The sequence below is a fragment of the Gopherus flavomarginatus genome, chromosome 19 (genome assembly GCF_025201925.1).
Source record: "Gopherus flavomarginatus isolate rGopFla2 chromosome 19, rGopFla2.mat.asm, whole genome shotgun sequence".
Taxonomy (NCBI): Eukaryota; Metazoa; Chordata; order Testudines; family Testudinidae; genus Gopherus; species Gopherus flavomarginatus.
The window spans coordinates 13,898,077-13,920,732 of record NC_066635.1 but is presented as its reverse complement, the minus strand read 5'-3'; the positions used below and the strand labels follow the sequence as shown (position 1 = coordinate 13,920,732).

The window sequence follows — 22,656 nt, the reverse complement described above, 5'->3', positions numbered from 1 at the left end:
ATATTATCTGCAATGCTGGAATGTCAAGTGTGCTCAGGGCTTGATAATTTCTTTCATTGTCCTGTTAGGGCATGAATATACTAGGGAGGAAAGATGCATTGTAACACATTTTACAATCCTAGCCTAGACAGGGGAAACTGCACTTTTAATACATATTAGCTGGTTGAGGTCTGTTGATTCCATGGCCAGAAGGGACCATTGTGATCACTGACCTCCTGTATAGACAGGTTATCCAACTTCCCTTAAATAATTCCTAGTGCGTATCTTTTAGAAAAACAGCCAATCTTGATTTAAAAATTGTCAGCAATGGAGAATCCACCGTGACCCTTGGTAAATTGTTCCAATGGTTAATTACCCTCACTGTTAAAAATACTGACCTTATTTCCAGTCTGAATTCATCTAGTTTCATATTCCAGCCACTGAATTGTGTTGCGCATTTCTCTGTTAGACTGAAGAGCCCATTATTAAACATTTATTCCCCCATGTATATACTTACATGCTGTAATCAAGTCACCACTTAACCTCTTTTTATTAAGCTAAATAAATTGAGCTTTCTGAGTCTATCACTATAAGGCACGTATTCTCAGAGCATCTTTTTTCCTAATGTAGATCGGTCCTTAAAATTCAATGTGTGTTGCATAAACTCAGCTTAGTACCAAGTAACATTATCACGTGCTACAATAACGACTATGCATGCCAAGATTATTATCATTTAGCTTTATAAAGCATCACCAGTTTGCATGTTTAACTAGTGCCTGGCTAGTAAGACTGGTTAGAAACACAGCTAATGTGCCACTTTCAGTGGCCATATATTCTTGTATATTCTCCCAGCCACAAATCTGCAAAGCTTAGCTCCTGATCTCTGCTTCATTACCAACAGAACTATTGAAAGATACGTGTTGGAGATAATGAGGACAAATTCTGCTCTCGGCTCCACTGATGCAGCTTCACTGAAGACCTCGGTAATGAATTCAGGTAATTGCATTGCAAGCTGGGACTATAGCCAAACAGAACCACCATTATGCACTGAGCAGTAGCCTGATATATAGCATTGAATAGTTTAGCTGTGCAGTGTGAGCACAGGACTGTATAGCCAAGATCTCTGGAGTAGGACTGTTTGGAAAAAATGAACTTTTTTTTTCACTGAAACTTTCATGGAACATTTTTTTCCTTTTTGCCTAATGAAAAAATTTTGAAATTAGATATTTTTCAACCAGCCCTACTCTGGAGCTCTAATCCAAGCTCTGTAGCTTTCTGGTCTCTGCTTCCCAATCAGAAAAAGGAGGACAACTATACTTATCCAATTCAAAGGGCTGTTGCAAAGTTGAAGTAGTATTCATGATGATCAAGTGCTATGCAAATAATAAGCATTATTACTGAGGCAATGATGACTGGGACATAGGATTATTCACCTTAAAGTGTGCCATGGATTTTTAAACTTGGATAGACAAAACAGATGAGTAGAAGGGGCCTTGGTGCTGCATCTTATCAAAAAGGATGGCACACTTAACAGTACACTTTGCCCAAACTCCAGCACACACAGACTAATGTACAGGGCCATTGTTATATCTGGATTTAGGGTTTTGGACCTTCTGGATAAGGCAAGATTGCTATCAACAGAGAAACAAAGTAGATGTGTAACAATCTTATCAGGCATACCGTGAATGGCACTGGACTTACTCTTCAGTGATTCAGGAATAATTATGACCACCGTGTATCACCCACAGTGCTGCAGAATCCTCTTATTTCAGATACCTTGGTGCCCAAACCTTTTCATTTCCATTCTGAGGAATTGCAGGTGGATAGTCCTACTGCTGTTCAAAGAGATATAGAAATGCTACAAGCCCATCAAGTTACAAGACCAGTCCCATGGAGTACAGAAAAAGCATCAAGGTGCCCTAATCAAAAGCCAATTAAAGTCAATGAATAGACTGCCATTGACTTGAATGGGGCACTGTATCAGATTTGATCTCTGGATAGAGCCTAAGCCTGCAATCTGTTCAGTGTCAGCAGCAGTGGTACCTGGGAGGGACCAAGTACATTTATATGGAATGGAAGAAGCAAAATAACCAAGAACTAGCAATAGTGAAGCTGTTCACAGTATCACAGCAATGGAAGGACTGAAAGCTGCAGCTAGGTTAGCAATCAGACAGCACCAGCACGACACTGACATGCACAAAAGTTCTGAGAACCACTGAGTCACCAAAAGGAACCTCAATTAGGCAAAATTACCATCTGCTTAAGCAGCAGACATTGCTATTAACAATCACTGGCTTAAATCAGCTCCCTGGGAGACTTCCCAGTTAATCAGATTTCCTGAGTAAGTGGAGTGTGCTCTATCCTGGGACAGCAAAGCGATTCAATTAAAAAACTTTAAATGTGAAAGGAAAAGAACCAACTTTGCCAAGACAGACCTGCATGTTCAATGTTTCAAGGGGTTGTTTTATTTTACTTTCAACAACTCTGTATTTATTCCAAGTTTAAGATTCACAATGCTTGGCCAACATGTTCACTAGCATCATTGTCCCTTTCCATCAACACTAAGGCTTTTTTACTGTCGTTTACAATGGTTTTACTCCATTTGCTTCCAGACTGATCCGGAGTGGAGAATCAGAGCCAACATCTTAAATGAGAAGATTATAGTCACAGATTATCAAGAAAATTAAGTTTAATAAAAAAGGCAAGTCACAGGAGGATTCTTACTCTTTTTCTATGAACAATCCAACTTGTTGCAATAACTACATTTTAAAGATATATGCAGGAATTGCAATTGCTGACTTGGAGTTAGTCTGCACTGGAAAAAAATCAAGCTGATTTCCAGCCGCAAATATCATATGATCTTAGCTAGAGACTTTGATAAAATTAGTTGTTTCTGCTTTGGAAGCAGATCTTAATGATCAGTGTATTTGAGGAAAACTGAAAGACTTCTCGCATAGGTCATTAGCAGGGCTTGAACTGTAGCCACTCAGAAAAGACTTTTACCACTTGAGCTCAAGAAGTAACTCCATTAGTTAGCAGCAGTAGTAGAGTGTTACCACCCTATATCCATGGTCAGCATCCTATAGAGGAATAGAGGTTATACATATTCAGGCCCTAATTATTTACCATTCAGGTCATTGCAGAAAATTAATCACATGCATTTGCAGGCCTTCCATAGTTTCCAAAAGTAGAATAAGGTGTACAGCAGTAATTCTGAATAGTTCCCTTGGCTGAGATTTAAGTGTGTGCTTAAATAGCTTGCTGCAATCGAGTCATAGATTATTAGATAATTGTATTAGCAGCAAATTAAAAGAAGTTCAATCTGTCTTAAGATAAAAAGATTTTCTTGTTTAAAAGATATAAAGTCTCATTATAAAAATCAGCAGGAACTAGTAAGCATCATTTGGCAGGACAGTTGCTGGACTGCGCACCAGCTCATTAAAAACTATGCTAATACTTCTGCAATTGTTAGCAAAATTCATGACCCACAACAATTAAAATGAAGTAGGGTTGACATAAAAGTACCAAGTAGTTATCCATGGCTGAGAAAAGGAATTGGCAAATTATAAAGTTGCCAACTCACAGAAGTAAATCAAATGTGACATGATAAATTAACAGTTAACAAACTATTATATTTCGTAACCTTGCAGTCAATATCCAGGCTTGATGGCTGCCATCTTGACCAACACATTGGGGGTTGAACTAGGGACTTCCAAAGATAAAAGTATGAGCTACTGCAGCTGGAGCTAAGAGGTATCAGGCTTTCTTGCTGGAGCTGTAAAAGAGTCATATCCTCTGTGGCTTGGGGACAGAGAGAGACCTGTAATACATTCACCAGTAGTTTACAAAGGTCTCTCAGAAGGAGTTTCACAGTCAGGCTGGGGATACAGCCAAACTGATCACTGCACTCGAAGTGCATCAGATTGGAAGTTCACGCTGTAGAAAAAACAAGGATCTGAATGGGAAGTAGAACAAGTATGTACACAGTAAGGTCAAGATGTTCAAAGCCATTTCAGAAATTTAGGGAACTGGGTATCCAAATCCCATGGCAGCTTTGAAAATACCAGCTCAAGTCTTTACATATATACATAGTTAACCAACCAACCCATAAGGGAGAAAAATAACTTAGCTGTTCCTTAGTTTCTTAAAGTTCAGATTCGGTTCAAGTTTGGATCAAAATTTAGGTCAGTTCTTATTTTATCCACCCATCCCTAATTTCTTGATACATTTATTCAAGAGGAATTCAGAGTAAAACTGTCACTGAGAAAACTAACTATACATAAAAAAGTGTAAGATGGTCTCAATCCCTGAAGAAAACTGTATTTCCATTGCCACACTCCCATAAGAAATCATGCGGTTCTTTGCCATCTGCTGTGCTGTTACTAGCTGTTTATAACAACAAATCTGTCAAGAGAAATATGTTCACATAAAGCTGATAACATATGCTTTCTATTAACCAATGATAAAGAATATTTTAATATACTGGATATTCTTGCAGACTGCAATGTTTAGGGGAAAACAATGAAACACAATGGGCCAGATCCTTTGCTGGAAACCTCAAGGGCAGGCAGAGTAGAGCTGCACCATATCAGCTCTATGTTGCTCCTGCATCAGAAGAATTCTCTCAAGTGCCACTGAAGCTTCCTTACAGACCCTAGATGCTACCAGTGTGGACTATAGGAGATGGAGCAATGCCCAGATTCTGGTTTTCCGTGAGCAGCCTTCTCCCCTGGTACCAGCCCCAGACACCTATGCTGGGTGAGATATTACTTTCAGGGTGGAAGGGTTGGTTAATATGTCCAGACCTGCAGTGTGCATTGGTGGACAGAGTTACAGAGATTTCCTAGTGAACAAAAAGAGAGGAAAATCTCAGTGTTTCCCAGCCAGGGCAGTGGCAGAAGGTGAGACCATCCCAATTCTCCAAGGAACTCAGAGCTGTCCACCATAACTCACTCTTCACAGCTAGCACCACCAGAACATGAGCAACCAACACCAGGCTGGTATTTAAGCCTGTCCCTGATGGGGTGGGACGCCATGACATGAAGATGCCTCACAATCACAGGTTTGGCACCATTGTCTGACCAGCCCTGTCTCGGGCAGGAACCCACATCTGAAACAGCAACATATCTTACATCTCTATAAGATATAAGAGTCAGCAGAGCATGGAAGACTGAATAGGGATCATTTTGAACTATATGATCATTCTGAACAGAATTAACCTGTATTGTCCCAACAAAGACATGCCTTGAAACATGGCAACACCTCGACTTTCCAATTACTCTAGAGCCCCACAATTCTAACCGTGGGTACAAAACATTGCTTAACACATTAAAAAATTAAAAGCTACAGTAACTTGATTAATAATTTTTATCATCCTAGTTAAATGTCAGACAACTACTCCTCCAATTTTCCCAGACCTAACATTTCAACAGCATAAAAATAGACTTAAAACTGGTCAATGTTTAATGTAGCCCTGTTTTCTGTTATCTCTAGTTTGTCACACAGCACAGAATACAAAAAAAGGAAAGAACCTTGACTCACGTTGCTTTTCCTGGAGAAATCCAGACGAGCAAACCGCAGATTCTTCACCTGCTAAGAAAATAAGAAAGTGAAATGAGCCTTGTTTACATGAGTCAAGCTCTTTACTGTTTCTCATATACTATGGTGTGCATATCACAATGGGCGACAATTTGCCACCGATTTACACAGTTCCCATTGACTTCAATGGGAACAGCTCAGAATGCAGAATGATGTTGGGAAATGAATCTACTTTTTCATCAAATACTACTCCATTTGCCAGATTCTTTTTCATAACAAGGGATCACAGGTAGTTTTGCTACCCAGAAGTTCATTTAGTTTGTTTGTAGCGTCACCTCGTGGAAAAAAAATTATCCGCCACACAAATTGATGGTTTATAAATTGGTTACAATCTCCTTTACTTATTTTTACAGAATGACCATTTGAATCATTTATGGGCTGAAAGTTGTAAACCAAGGGATTATTCCTTTTGGTCTAAATGTTGCAAAACTAGGACAAGGAAATCTTAATGGCAATGATCTGCTAGGCTCCAGTTCTGCAACTTCTTCCACATAGACAGACCCCTACCCCCACACACAGCCCCATGGATGTAACTGGTGCACCACATTGACTTTAGTGGGGCTCCATGTCGGTGCAGGGGTCCACACATGTAGTTTTCATTGCAGGACTGGGGAATTATGAGACACTTTGCATCCATGGATCTCAAAGCACTTCACAAAGGAAAAACATCATCATCATCACCATTTTACCAATAAGAACCACTAAAGGTACAGCTACACCGCAGCTGAAGGCATAATTTCCTGCTTGGGTAGATGTACAGGCACTAGCTTTGATCAAGCTAGTGTGCTAAAAACAACATTGTAGCTGGGGCAGCATGGGTGATGGCGTGGGCTAGCCACCAGAGGACAATCCTGTCCGAGACACTAGGTAGGCTATGCTATTTTTATCATGTTAGCTCAACCAAAGCTAGTACAGTACATCTACCCAAGCTGGAAATTACACCCTCCAGCTCCAAGGTAGATGTACCTTAAGGCACAAAGAGGGGAACTGACTTGTCCATGATTAGTGAAAGAGCTGGGACTAAAACTTAGGTCTTCCATCACTGCCCCATAGTCCCTGTGAACACATACTGCCCACACTGTATTAACCTTTCTAACACACACACACACTTTAAAGCCTAGTTAGCAAACCTACCCTCAGTGCTGTGTACAATATAATATATAGTTTTCAGTGTTTCAAATAGTCTTATGGAAATAATAAGCCACACAGGCCTATGTCCCTGGAAACTCTAATATCCTCATAATGTCAGGCGTCATTTCCATTTCCTGTTATATGAACTTCAAGTGTAGTCTCAGTTTATATCTGGTACAACCTTTACCAGGGGACTACATCATGCTCTTGAACAATGATGGACTCAGTCTAGTCCTCTATTCTATCTCTAACTGCTATGATCCTTTGAAGAAAAATAGTCAATGAACCAAGACCCTTCCAGTCATTCTGTTCATAACTGAAGCTGCAAATTCTCATTCACAAAAGAAGTCCTTCCTTGTTTCCACAATAGTCTCAGTTACCACTTTGTGGTAACAGTAAATATTTGCAAACAATATTGAGCACTACAGAGTACTTCTATGCAGTTTTTGGTTTTGCAGCATTTGGTGCACAGATTTTTTGGTCATTTACTGGACACTTTTCTGCTTGATTCAATTTATGGATTCTGCACATTGGATTTCTCACAGTTTTATACCTTTATAAAACCCCTGTTTGAAGAGTAAAAGCAAATGTCAACTTTTGGATGCACATTATTTTTTTTTTTTTTAAATAGCTGCAGGCATTACTCTGGAGAGACAAACCTGGTCTCAGTAAGAGACAGGATCATAGTAGATGGACTTGTTAAATAGCATTTTAAAAGAAAAATCCATAGTTTAAATAGCTGCATATGGCAGAAACAAATTCTCTCTTCAACAAGTGACAAAACGCTTAGGCCTTATCTACATACTGGCATAGTTGAAGCAGTATAGAATAAGCTATACTGGTATAAGGGACCTTTATCATAGAATAATTCTGTTCACAATAGGGCGCATACTGGCAGAAGCTCTATCAGTTTAAAAAAAAATCACACCCAAAACCAACATAGTTATATCAGTACAAAAACTGAGTGGACCTTAGAGAATACACACTTGAATCTTTCATATTCCTTTTATCCTTCAGAATGGGAATAGATTATTTATTTATTAGTTATAAAAGAAATTCAGTCTTACTCAACGGAATTATTCATCATGTAGTAGCAAAAGCTTTTGAAGGGCCAGGAAAGTATATTACTTAATTTGGTTACTTGTGTCATCAACTTGTCAGTCTTGGGTCTAATTAATGCTCCTCTGTGTCTGTCTGACTTGAGAAACTTACTAAATACACATCACTAAAATCCACTTGTAGAAGTATATCAAGAGCACCTGTTCAAAGCTTAACAGTGCAACTGTGCCAATGTAAATCTGAAGTGTAGACCTGCCCCCACTGAAGTTAATGGAAAGATTCCTGTTGACTTTGCTGGGAGTTAGATCAAGGACTAAGATAAGACATTCTCTAGCTGAATTTCCTGAGTGTCAGTATTAGAGGGGTTGGTAAGTTGATTCATAGCTTCTCTGACCAAGAACTGAACCTGTGCTATAGCAGTGAGTGTACCGAATCCAGACCAGTAGAGAGGTGACACCAGATCTAACGTGGAACCATACAGCATGAACTACTATGAAGCCCTTCAAATCTCATTGTCTCAAATTTAAATCCTGCTGATCGACTCCAGCTGGTTTATCACCATATCATTCTTTCAGTTTATTACAGATTAAATGCTTCACCAGTCTGCCTTATCGTGTCTTTAACGGCAAAGATGACCTCCACTATCAAAAACTGCTAATTTATCAAGCATCAACCAACCAAAATTAATTATAAATGCCAACACCCAACAAGCATCAATTACAGACAAATATTTTAACCGTCATAGGCCAAGAAAAATATCATGTCAGCGATATAAACCACAGCTCCTTGCATCTAAAGCCAGTGGAAAATTGTGGATGAGTTCCCAGAGACAACAGCAATTACAGTTTCTCTTTTACATAATCTGGTACTTTCTCCTAGGACCTACAGACTTTTTGGTGATTACCCATTTGGCAGACCTAGTATTCTATAGCCTGTACAAGAGAAAGAGCCATTTCTGGGGCAGCTGCCAACTGCATATTATAATTTCAAGAAGCAGTTTGAAAATTTTTTTTTGTCAGAATTATGACTTTTTGAAGACTCTTGTCAATGCTACAAAAAAATTTCAATTGGTGTTTCAAAAAATTCTGACCACCTCTAATAATTACTAATGATTGTCTGTATTGTAATAGTGCCTAACGGTCCAACTGAAATCAATGGTCTACTGGGCTAGGGGCCATATATACATACACAGTGAGAAGGCGCCCCTCTTATATTACAATGATATTTCCAACCACAAGCCAGCTTCCCCACATGCTTCCAGGGAAAGGCAGGGTGGTAGCAGCAGCCAGACCTACCTACCTCTGCCTTCCTTCAGGTTCCCTACTCTCCTCCAGCCCTTCCTTGTTTTCTTATAGGGTCTTGGCTGCTAGGGATAATGCTACCCAATTAGCTCCTCAGCTTTATCTTCATTCACTTAATTGGCCTCCTCTGCCAACTGCCTGTCTTTCAATGAGAGTTCAATTAATATAAACTGGCGGGGAGTTGAGTGACAGGATGCTGAGTTAGCTCCCAGCAGGTACTCTTCTGCAGCTAACGTATATTAAATAGATTTTGCTGTTGCACTAGTATAATTAGAGAGCCAAAGAGAGTGAATGCCTTGAGGATCAGCCCCATAACAAAAAGGAATCCATGCCTTTTACCACTGATGGATGGACCAACTGAGAACACCAGCACAGTCACCCCTTTCTTTTTTGTCACAGGTTCTCAAGTTACCACAGCCAACACCTCAGCTTTTAAATAGCTCTGCAGCACAGAGCATGCTGAAAAGAACAAGTGACAGGCCCTCTAATTTACAGCAATAAAAAGCTGACACTGCATTTTTCATGCTGAAATGGCAAGCAATGAAAGTCTCTTGGCATCTGACATTTGAGGCAAGAAAATTGTTTGAATTAAGCTCTTTTCAATCTTCATATTCAATCTCCTTCACTTATCAACACCTCCTCAGGGCATTTGGTGGATTGCAGCATCGCCAAAGAGCTTGGTCACAAATGTTATCTCCTTGTAGCTTACTGGGGAGAAAATGCTATCTGCAGTAGCTAGTAGGCAAAGGAGTAATTGTTGACGTGAGCCATCAGTCACTATCCGTGGAAGGGCTTCTGAAATCTTCAGGAATGTGGCTGTTAAAAACTAGGTCATTGCTCACTTTGTGGCTTGCATAGGCCCATGCTTGTTGCCCACACCAGGGGCTCCTTGAATAACTCCATTCCCTCTCTCAACCTCCGTGTGCCATGCTCCCATCCCCCTGTATTTCAGGGACCCCCTGCACTTCTCCCCAGCCATCCCCCTTGCCCAGGGTTTTGTTCAACCCCCCATTCTCCATCCCATACTAATGGCTCTGTGTGCATCCCATTCCATCTTCCCCCATGCACTCATTCCCCCCACAGCAAGGGCTCTGGAGTGTTCCCTGTTCCCCCACTCCACAGATCTCCTTCACCAGGATTCCTCATACATAAGGGGAGGGAGGCACACACAGGGCCGCCCAGAGGATTCAGGGGGCCTGGGGCAATGCAATTTCGGAGGCACCTTCCATAAAAAAAAGTTGCAATACTATAGAATACTATATTCTTGTGGGGACCCCTGTGGGGCCCAGGGCAAATTGCCCCACTCTCCCCCCACCGTCGGCAGCCCTGGGCACACAGAGCCCCTACCAGCATCCCCCAATTCCTCCCTAAACCAGGGGTTGTGTGTGCTCTATTCACTCCTTCCCCCACAGCAGGCTCCCCCATTCTCTAGCCCATCCCAGGCCAGAGGTTGTGTATATGCCCCCCATTTCACTACCTTTCTCCTCTCACCACCATTATTTTTCTGTCTGGGAGTTAAATCATTCAAGATGTTAATATGTTACACCCTAGGAGAACAGGCAGAAATGAGATGGGCTATTGTTATGCAGCAAGGCAGTAAGGGATGTCATCACTCAGTTTGATCTGGAGGTGTTCAAGGCTGAGGTTCTGGCTGTCCTAAAAAGCTGGCAGAGGCTTCATGGGTTCCATTCCCCCTAACTTTCCTAAAAATCAGTAGAGTTTTGGTCATTGCTGTCTAGAACATTTTCTGAAATTTTGGAATCAATCAGATACAGTGTTCAAAAGTTATCACACGACGGAGACAGAAATTGAGTCATGTTGAGCATAAGGCCTTTGAAAGCTCAGCCAACAAGGACTGAGCCTCTATATCATGAGCAAAGTCAAATGTTTCAAATCACTTGAGTTCAAAATGCAACAAAAATACACGAAAGACAAGGAGGTAAGGTAATATCGTTTACTGGACCAACTTCCCAAGCTTGTCTCTCTTACCAACCAATAATGTTGTAGGCAGTGTTGTTGTAGCCATGTTGGTCCCAGGATATTCTAGAGGCAAGCTGGGTGAGATTAATATCTTTTATTGGACCAGCTTCTGTTGGTGAGAGAAACAAGCTTGTGAAGTTTATCCAGTGAAAGGTATTACTTCACTCTCTTGTCCCTCTAATATCCTGGGACCCTACAACAACACTGCATACAAAAATACAAGACGTCCATTAAATAACAAAGGAATTCAGGAACAGAATTTCCTCTAACAGCTACAGCTCATGGTGCGGGTAACTCTGCTCACCAGGTGCTTATATTCCCAAGTACTGGTTTACTAAATATTAATCATGGAGGGAGGATAAAGATGCCTTAAAATTACACTGCATATAAATTGTCCAATCCTGAACAACAGAGCTGGATGAACAATAGAAAATAGCTTTCACAAAGGCTTTCAAACTCATTTTTGTTCTGCAGCTTTCAAAAAGAAACTTTTTTTTTTTAAAACAAATGTTTTAAAAGTGAAAAATTTTTATACAAATTTTGAATGAAAAAAAATCAATGCTGTTTTCCTTTTTCCCGCCTTTTAAAAAACTATTTCCATTTGGCCAATGAACTAGAGGGAGGGGAAAGGAAAAAGAAAAGCGGGGGGGGAGTACAAATTGAAAACTGAAAAACAGACTAAAAATTGGCTGCTCACGCCAAAGGTGCTGAAACAATTTGCATAGTGGGGATACTAAGAGCCATTGAACCAAACTGTAAACCCTGTATATGATAGAAACTACTTCAAGCCAGGGGGTGCAGCAGCACCCCCACCACCACCTCTAATTCCAGCACCTCTGGCTCGCTCTCAAGTCACTAGATTTAGTCAACTCAAAACCTGCATCATGTTTCCATTCAGTGTTATTTCTTGACAGGAGAGTCCTCCATGTATTTATGTAAAAACGTATGAAATTGTGAATGAAAGCACTTTGTCAGCTTAGCGGGTATAACAATGAAAGCCCCAGAAATGAAAAGAAAATAGAGAATGGTAGGAAAATTGACTTTAGCCAGCAGAACTGGGATGAAGCTATGATCTGAATGCCAGTTCATTTCCTGGGATCTAAATTAATTTTTCTTTTTACAAAAAGACATTTTCTGAGGAGCCACTAACCTTGCCTCAGGCTACAGTATCATCTGCAATGAAGACAAATACTAAAAATGTGTCATTGCATTACACCTTCCACTCCCAAAGTTCTAATCAATGCCTGCTCTCGTACAGGTTCCAGACACATCCTTGACGTTTAATTCTTTCTTAGGGGGATGAGAGGTGAGAAGAGTTCTGGATCAGAAGCCTTTCGCACTTTTATCCGTGCTGGGAATATTTTTAAGCAGCACTGTAATTTTCTCACTTACAGCAAACTATTCCACAGAGTGGCGAGATGTTTATGGAGTCTCACATTCCAGCAGCAATCATCTATAATAAATATAAAGCATCCCTGATACTGACTTGTAACACACTCACCAGTGGGTTATATGTGCACATAAATGTGAGAGAGAGAGAGAGAGAGAGAGAGAGAGAGAGAGAGAGAGAGAGAGAGAGAACAGGGTTCTCTTAATGGAAGTACAATTCTATTTCCCCCAAAGGAAGTTAGGAGAAACAGCATATTTAACTGCATCCTTTCATTTTACTTCACTGCCTTTGATCAAAGATCTACATAATTAATTTAAAAATAATTACATTTCCATAAAAAATAATCAGCACAACTGGCTTGACTTCATGGTGGTTCAAGGAATTTAATTTTATGCTGATGAGAAAATTCTAAAAGCTCATGTCACATCACATGGGGGGGGGAAAACAAACATGTATTAGAATGAAGATAACTGACCATGCACAAATTTACTACTGGGCAACACGTTCATTTTCCCCTGGGCTGAACTGCTACAATGGGAGCTGCTGGGTGCTGAATGCTTTTGAAAGTCTGGCCCGTATTCAGATGCCTACAAGGGAGCTGGGATCTTTTGAAAACCTGGCCCCTGATTATGGGTGCTGAGCTTTTGCAAATCTGGCCCAGTGCTTTTTTGAAAATTTGGTCCTAAAGAATTAGGGTCCAGTTCAAAACTTACTTAAATCAATGGGATTCTTATCTTTGGGCCCTTGGAAAGAGACCTCAGGTCTTGTCTTCACTGAAGATGTAACCACAGGATTTCTCATTAGCACACTCTATGTTCCCACATGCACACACTTCTGTCAGTGCTGCACAGTGTGGCTATAGTGCAGACCCTGAGTTAGCTGTAGTGAAAACGTGCAACCACTGGCAATCACAACAATCTAGATGCAATGGTCCTCCAAATCCTTTCCTCTTAATCCCCTGGGCACCCATTCCTGCATACTATCTTGCAGTCTACCTGTGCTCTGACCCCTGACTGGAAGTAGCTCATCAATCAGTCTCAGCTCAGCACCTGCTTGCACTCTTGAGTTTGCGTGCTCGAAGTTTCTTCCGCCTCCTATACCTCCCATGTTTGATACAGCAGAACAATGCCAATAGTGAAACTCACAAGTATGCCTACCCATATTACAATCACACCTTCATTTGCCACATAGACATATCCTTACTTTAGATGTCAGACCCTGCATGCCAAGTCTTCTTCCCTCCCCCCACCCATTTGCAGATTACTCTCAGGCTTTGTTTGCACTATCAGTTCATGTTGGTATAACACCCTGGGCGACACAGCTGTACCAACCCAACTCCCAGTGTAGACAGCGCCACGCTGACAGGAAGGCTTCTCCCACTGACATGAATTACCACCTCGCAGAGAGATGGCATACCTACACTGATGGGGGAAACTCTCCCGTTGGCGTAGATAGCATCTTCATTAACTACTTTGGCTGTCCACATTGGTGCTATGTCCCTGGCACAAGGAGGTGGACTTGCTTTAATCACAGGGGCCAGCCACCCTGTGACAGCTATTCAGTGAGTTGTTGTACTATGAATCTTGACACACACTCCCAGATAGCTGTAATGCTGGTCACGGCCTGATACAACACCAGTATAGATGCAGGGAGTGACAGCACAGTAAGTGTGGTTGTGCTCTTGTGGGCCAGGCTACCACAGGTTGACTAACCCATGATGTCTTACCCTGTGGTTAGCATGAAATTGAAGTAGGGTGACCAGATGTCCCGGTTTTATAGGGATAGTCACAATTTTGGGGTCTTTTTCTTATATAGGCTCCTATTACTCCTCCAAACCCCCATTCCAATTTTTCACACTTGCTGTCTGGTCACCCTAAGTTGAAGACAAGGCCTCAGTTAGCTCAAGACTGGAAAGCACTTAAAATTATGAGGCATAAAGTACAGCCAATTGTTCACAACTCCTTAAGGTTCAGTTATATCACAGAAAGCTACCATTTCTCTGCTTTATTGTGATTATAAAGTAACCAAAGGCATCTGTGAAAGGCTAGATGTTCCTAACAGATTTATAGGTCTCAAAAACATCATTAGATTGCACCACACAACTGGCAATTTTATACTCCATGTAAAGTTTGGGCCCAAAAGAATGTGACAACATACAAGTCTTACAACTGAAACCTGATGCTACCATCATTACCTTCTTACCTAGAGTTCTGCTGGGGGATGCTTCACAAGAAAGTGAACCAAGATATATAGGCTCAATCAGATCTGGTCAGTCAGATTCAGAGGGATAGATTGTATTACCCATACTCAGGGGACTACACACAAGCCTCAGGGCTTCAGCTGGTCACTTGCACGAGTTAAGAAGGGATTTTTTTTTTCTCCAGTGTATTCAGAGGTAGTGGTGGGTTGGGTTTGTTTAGGGATTTTTTTCCCCTCCTTCCTCTGAAGCATTAGAGATGGCCACAGCTGGAGATGGGACGCTGGACAGGGAGGGCCAGGGACTTGAGGTGGCACCGAGCAGTCTCTCTCAGGTGCTTGGCTGGCTGGTTCTTGCTCAGGTGCTGAGGGTTTAACCCAGGGGTCGGCAACCTTTCAGAAGTGGTGTGCCAAGTCTTCATTTATTCACTCTAATTTAAGGTTTCACTTGCCAGTAGTACATTTTAACCTTTTTAGAAAGTCTCTTTCTAGAAGTCTATTATAATATATTGTTATATGTAAAGTAAGTAAGGTTTTTAAAATGTTTAAGAAGCTTCATTTAAAATTAAATTAAAATGCAGAGCTCCTCTAGACTTGTGACCAGGACCCAAGCAGTGTGAGTGACACTGATAATAAACTTGCGTGCCGCCTTCAGCACAAGTGTCACAGGTTGCCTACCCCGGTCTAACCAGTCACCATATATAGGGTCATGAAGGAATTTTCCCCTAGGTCAGATTATCAGTGGCCTCTTCCTCTGCAGTGGGAGGATGCAGGTAGGGTTGCCACCCATCCAGTTTTCACCAGGACAGTTTGGGTTTTAGCAAGTGTCTCTGAGTGCTATTTGACAAGTCCTGATGTCATTTTTTTTTTTTATTGTAGGGGAAGAGGTGGAGCAGTGGCAGGGCTTGTAGGGGAAGAGGTGGAAAAGGGTTGGGGCCTCGAGGGAAGCCATGGAGCAGGGACAGGCTGGGGGAAGAGGCAAAGCAGAGGGCAAGACCTCGGGAGTCCAGTTACCAGCCATTAGAAAGGTGGCAATCATAAGTGCAGGTCACCTGCTGGGATTATTGGGTATATCTCACTTAACCATTTGCCTGCCATTGCAGGAGCCTTAGACATCTCAGTCCCTTCTATTCTCTGCCTCTGGCCCATAACTATTTAATGTTATAAGGGCTGTAATACTTTGGTCCAATTTGGTTGTTAGATTTAGTGCACAGGTGCTGGACAGTGTTGACACCCTGTGATAGACAGGAAGTCAGACCAGATGATCTGGTGGCCCACTTTTCTGAGCCCAGATGGGTCCAAGGACTCTGGACAACCCAAGGGACTCAGACACCACCCCAAAGAATTCCGCAGAGCGGTGGGGAAACTGTGGCAGGGACTTAATTTAGTGTTTATTGTTGTGTCTGATCTGTACTCTCCTGTGCTTTACATGTTTAAGTATAAAGAAGCACAAAGGTGTTAGGCTGTGCAAGGTGAGAGTGTGTGTGTGAGTGTGTGTGTGTGTGTGTGTGTGTGAGAGTGTGAGAGAGAGAGAGAGAGAGACTATTTTATAACTGTAACCAGAAGCTTCACACTTTTCAGGAGGAGTTCTAGGAAAGGGTTGTGTTAACCCTAGGACGAGGGTCAGTCCTCGTCCTAGGACTAAAGCAGGGGAGCTGAGGAGCCCCATTTCTGAGAACAGGTAGCCAGTGCTGAGGCAATGAGCCAGAGTGTGCTATGGGAGGAAGCAGTGCTGCAGCCTGCTGAGGCTCTAGGAAGCGTAACGCACACAGAGGTTTGGATTCCCCTCAGAGCCAAGGCCACTCAGAGGATTCAGGGGGCCTGGGGTAAAGCGGGGGAGCTGCAGCGCTTGTACTCACCCTGCAGCAGTCTGGGTCTTCGGTGGCATTTCAGTGGCGGGAGGCCCTTCAGTCGCTCTGAAATGCTGCCAAAGACCCAAACCCGTGCTGGGCCAGGGCTCATAGGGCCTCTGAGGGGCCCGGGGCATATTGCCCCACTTGCCGCCCCCCAGGCAGCCCTGCTCAGAGCCATCCTCGTGTGTGATCAGCAGAATGCGCTTGTTCAGATCTGTGACCAAGACAAGACTAGTGAAATGACTGAAATTTATGCTACACTTAAAGAGCCTGATTCTGGAAGCTACTTTAGCATATAAGTAATCTCACCAAGTCAACAGGACTGCTCGCTTGGTGAAATTTGGCACGTGCTTAAGTACTTTCCAAAATCAAAGTCCACGTGAGATTTCTGCTCTGAAAAGTAATGAAAAATAGCATCATGGGTTCCCATGTTCATTTGGCAATAATTTCCACATTATGTCTGCTGGTGCTGCCTACCCAGCTCCACATCTGAAAAGATGAGCTGGAATCTTTCTGGGTCACATCACCAACCACAGAGATTCTGCAGTCAAAACTTAGAATAAATCTATCTCACTCTCCCAGAACTGCATTGGCTCTGCAGCACTAGCAAAGGTAAAGCCTATTTAGTCACTAAAGTAAGCAGATAGGACTCAGAAAATACACAGGGGAAGGCTGCAATTTTTACATAGTCGCTTTTCAGAGCAATGTAGTCATTATGCATGCAGCAAGCTTTGCAGAAACCGTACTCCAGAGTCGTCATCAGGTGTTTAGCAGAATTCTTCTGGTTTCTTGTGCTTACATTTTGCTATTCCCTTAGGTCGCATGATTCTTGTGAGTAGCTTCAAAGGACAGAGCCAAGTATGAAAAGCCACAGAATTAGTAATACAACAGACTTCTTTGGGCCTTGGAACATCAGCTTCTGGGGTGGCAATCAGTTTTGCAGTCTGTCTGTGCTAGCGATCTGACTCTAGTTTACATTTTAAATCAAAATACCATTGGGGTAAAACTATTTATTTTGCATTTCATAATTCAGTTTTTTTCCTCTCCTGGTAAGAATGCTGAGAGATGTTGTGGTTAGATTTAGAGATTAAATTGAACGGTGTTTTCAAGGTCTACGTTTTCTTTTCTCATCTCTCCATGATCAATGTTAAACTGATAGGAACAGAATTGCATCAAAGCTTGAAGGAGAAGAGGGAAAAGAGACCGCATGGCCCAAGAGATAGGGAACTGCGCTGGGAGTCAGAGAACCCAGATTCTATTCCAAGCCCTGCCACTGACATGTTATGTGATCTTGGGCAAGTCATCTGTGTCCTTTCATTTCCTCATCTGTGATATCAGGATAATAATACTGACTTTCCTTTGTAAAGCCTTTTGATCTCTACTAATGAAAAATCCTATATGGAACTGATTTCAGTGGGTGCTGAACTGGCCTTTAACAGAGCATAAAGAAGAGGGGAGCTAGCTGAGGGATTCATTGCAGAGTCAGGGCCTTAGGGGACCATTTTTAAAATCATAAGATGTAATATTTTCTCATGCGCCAATCAATTTAAGTTTTCTACATTTCCTATGCTGATCTCTACTTTAGAACATAAATAAAACAATATTTAAAAAATAAGAAGATAGCATCTGCAGAACAGCACCAGTAACCTGCGCTGAGGGAAGATGCCGTCAATTATGATCTGCACGTAAAGAACAGCAGGAATCCAATTCATTATTTATCTCTAGAACCTGCTGGTATGAGTATGTCTGTTGTTCACATCAGCCATCTGATAACGTAATAGGCAGTAGCATTCCAAAATGTATCTGTCCTCTCCCTTCCCTACTTGCTGCATAAGCCAAATATTCTGTTTGCTATTCTTCAAATCGTTTGGCAACAGCAGATGTAATGGCAATAAAATTAATGGCAGCATAAACTACACCGTCAGTTATATACAAACACCCTTTAATTATTTGACTCTGGGAAGAGATAAAGGGGGGTGGGGAGTCACATATCACCTGAAAAAAAATCAAGTGGCTTGTTTATACCAAATACTGATTCACTGTAGACACAATTAATGTGAAGAGGGAAACAGGGGTGTGTAGGGAAAGAGAAAGAAACAAAAGCCACTGTGTTAAAAATAAAGAGCCAAAAGGCTGCAGAGACTTAGGCTAGTTCTATACTATAAACACACATCAGTATAACTACATCGCTCAGGGTGTGAAAAATCCAAGCCCCTGAGCAACGTAGTTACATTGACCCCCGGTGTAAACCACGCTATGTTGACAGGACAGCTTCTCCCATCGACATAGCTACTCTCTCTTGCAGAGGTGGATTAACTATGCTGAGGGGAGAAGTTCAGAAGCCACTGAAGAATTCTTAATGCACTGACAGACACAGCAGTTACAGCAAAAGAGGTGACGCACGTTTGCAAGAGCAAGGCTTTGCCCAGCAGAGCTCCAGAAAAATACTGGGGCACGAGCCATAACATGGGCAGGGGGGGAATATGTTTGTTTTAAGTGATTTGCCTCAGGAACGGAAGGCAAGTCTATACGACAGCGCTACCTCAGCGCAGCGTCACTGCCACGGCTGTGCCGCTGGAGCGCGTCTGGTGAAGACGCTGGATGCCGATGGGAGAGCGCTGGCCCATCGGTATAATTACTCCACCTCGGCGAGAAGAGGAACACTATGTTGGCAGGAGAGCGTCTTCCGATGATATAGTGCCGGTGCGGACAGTGCAAAACCTGCATTGCTCAGGCTCCAATTCATTGTCAGGTGGGTAGTGACGAAAATTAACTGGCATCAGATAGCTTCACTCTGGCCTATGTGAAATGAGATGGTGGTTTGGCTTCAGGTCCTGCTGGGCTGGTGTTTATATTGCAACTGGCATCTGTCTTAGCAGAGGGATTATGGACTGAGTTACTCACCCCTAGAAGTGATCCCTCCACAGAGGTTATATTGCTAATGTGACAATTCAGTATGGAGGAAGCACCAAGTTGTAGATTTTAAAGCCAGAGGGGACCACCAGATCATCTAGTCTGACCTCCTGTGTATCATAGGCCACCAATTTCACCCAGAGAACCCACACACAAAACCCAGCCACCAAAATGAAATCAAAGCGTTACAGCCCACAGGAGACTAGACTCGTGCCACAGCCAGAGAATAGGAGGGACCAAGGTGCATCAGTGCTTGAGGCCCCTTGCAATAGCAGGCAAATAATTAAGTGAGACACACCCAGCTAATCCTAGGAGGTCTAGGTTACACTTTAACCTCTTCTGTTTGCTCATTGGTTTCCAGATCTGTCAGCCCGACACTTTTCACAAACAGAGAAGATTTTGTCTACACGCTGTCCCACAGTTTGTACTGGGGGAGGAGGGGAGTGTGAATAGCAGTGGCATGCCATAACTCCGCCATATGGACACTGCAGCCACACATCAAAAGGTTCCTAGCTGGTGGCATACACTGCTATTCACACCCTCACAGTCCAAACTATGAGACAATGTAGTAGACATAACATTCACATTCACCATGTGCTTAAGAGCCTTGCTGAAGTGACTGGCTGTACAGGGCTGGAACTGAGTCATCTCCAAACTCACTGGAAATATTTCCTGGAAAATAAACACTACTGTACTAATGATCTGTTTGACCTGCTGTGAGAAACAACTAATGCCCTAATTCTGACAGACTGCATACACTAGTAGAAACTGACTGCAAAATGAGGAGGGAGAGGGGAAATGCATTACACACTCAAGATGATGAGCTTGTTATAAAAACCTGTCCCTAAACCTGGATTTTTTGTGCTGCTGTACTTTGCAATTAACAAATTGCTGTCTGTCAGCTCTTTGGGGTTTTCCTCACCCAGGTATAATTCACCACTGTACAAAGGGCAAGCACTACCCTGATGCACCACTTAAACCCTTAAAAGGAGTGCTTAAGTAGGAATGAAGAAGTATGTAGGCCTTATTCTGGCCCTTACGTACAAGTGAATTTCATCCCATGAGATGCAATAGAAGGTTTATTTGTTAAAAGGGGCTTCTTTGTCTTTAGCTCAGTTAGGAACTATTTTATATAAACATCTCTCGCGCTATACTTAAGAGTCATATTTAGCAGCAATCTAGTTGAAAAGTTGAGAAACAGCTAGAACGGCCAGTATTCAAAGATCTCCTGCAGCCTATCACTTCCGACCCTCTTAGTCTTTTCAGAACACTTAACTGGATGGGCTCTTAAGTTGGTGGAAAGCTAAAGCAAAATTGCCACCCAGCAGACAGTTAAAAAGTGCTGATGTTCTATGAACAACCAAATACTGACTATTCTGTCTTGCGCATCTACTTCTGAACCTTTATCTACAGGGAGAGATTAAAACAATGTTTCCTCAGTGAATCCGTTAACACCTCAATCATTTATTTTGTAACATATTTTCCCTCCTTGCCTGATGTCATTTCTCCCTGCATCATGTCACATAATAGAAAACTGAAATCTTAATCTATTTGGGGCAGAGAGTTGTGGCAAAAAATTTTTAAGTGACTAGTGATTTTGGACACGCAACATGAGATAACTTAAAGGGGCCTAATTTTTCTGCGTGGTCAGCACTCTGAAAAATCAGGGCCCTGAAATGTGTCTTCAACTGGGCACCCAAAAGCTGTAGCATCTAAAACTCTAGTCACTTTTGGAAACCTTGTTCCCAGTTTCTTTATTCTGTAATGTGCTATGTGCACACACAACACTATTGACAACAGGAATTCCAAGCATTACAACACACGCAATCCTAAATCCCAGTGCTGTTAGGTGGCAATTTAAGTACGGAACAGGAGCTTGTGAATGTTACCCTTTTGCATGTGTACTGAATGTATTTTCACTTCTGCAGAATCCAGAGTCCCAAATTCTGCCTTGGTTTACACCCTGTGCAACTCTACTGAACTCAGGGTGACCAGATGTCCTGATTTTATAGGGACAGTCCCGATATTTGGGGTTTTTTTTTTTTAAATATCAGCTCCTATTACCCCCCACCCCGTCCCTATTTTTCACACTTGCTGTCTGGTCACCCTAACTGAAGTCACTAGGCCAGATTCCACTCTCAGTTAGACACTGATGTAAATCCAGTGACTTCAGTGGAGCAACTCCAAATTTGCACTGTTGTAACAAAAACCAGAATTTTGCTCCGCTGGTGGTGAGAGCGAGGACCTACTGAGTATGTGCTGCAATTGCAAGCAGATTGCTTTTCCTGGAGGCTTATATAAAACAGGCTTGTTTTGAACTGGAGGGAAATAGAAAAAAGTCTAATTAGCTCACTCCACAGATGCAATTCAAAATCAATCTCGCTCAAAAAAAATTATTTTAGTCTTCTGATTTTGTTCAGTGCCTTGCAGATATCATCTCTGGCAGGGAACCAGATGTGGCAGCTCGCAGAGGCAATTGGAAATTGTCCCTGTCATCACTTATACCTGCACCAGTCCACACATAAAACAGGCTCTTTGTACATAATGGTGGGGAAAAAACTGAGATCCAAAGATAGGACAATGGAGAGGAAGAAATCACAGCTCAATGGAACCATCATACTTTTGATCAAAAAGCATGGGAAAAAAACTGGGCAGGGGGAGGGAGTTACAAAGACCACCCTTTTTAAAAATCACAGCATATGGCAGGGATTGAACACAATTTTATTTTCCACCTGCCATAATCCCGTCTTTGGAGAGCAATCCCTCTGCATTTTATTTAAAAGAGCATAATGGAATTTGTTATATAAAAAGTCAGTGGGAATTGCATAACTGAAGCTAAGTTTACAATACGGGTGCCACGGTAGCACATCTGTAGTACCGTGGCTCTGCCACCATTCCGTAGAGTGACATAGGGAGTTTTCCCATCACTGTAGAAACCCTGCCTCCCGGAACAGATGTGCAACTGTAATGACTGAAATATGCAAAACAGAGCATTACATCAACCCCAGCCCCACCCTATCGCATTATGGAGCACTACAGGTTTCAGAGGATGTCAGGAACCCATTGCCCAAGGCTTTGTACAAACCTTAAGGACAATCCCTCCCTTCACAAGAGTTTAATCTCAATAGACAAGATATGCAAAGGGTACAGAGAAGGGAATATCATCATTTTACAGATAGGGAAGTAAGGCCCAGAGAGAATCAGGCTATGTCCTCACAGGCCTGCAGTTTGGACTGTGACGGGGGAATAGCAGCGT

At 42.2% G+C, this 22,656-nt stretch overlaps 1 protein-coding gene across 3 annotated transcripts in view; it reads right to left on the bottom strand.

Annotated features, from left to right (window-relative positions):
* The window catches only part of PITPNM3 (PITPNM family member 3), a 344,508-nt gene that overhangs the window by 129,757 nt on the left and 192,095 nt on the right, over positions 1 to 22,656 (bottom strand). The window contains exon 4 of one of the 3 annotated variants that reach the window (XM_050929606.1): positions 5,521 to 5,571. The exons of 1 other annotated variant lie outside the window; for it this stretch is intronic. In XM_050929606.1, coding sequence (XP_050785563.1) covers positions 5,521 to 5,571 — 51 coding nt within the window. The remainder of the gene's footprint in view (positions 1 to 5,520; positions 5,572 to 22,656) is intronic. One more of the 3 variants, XM_050929607.1, reaches the window with a different exon arrangement.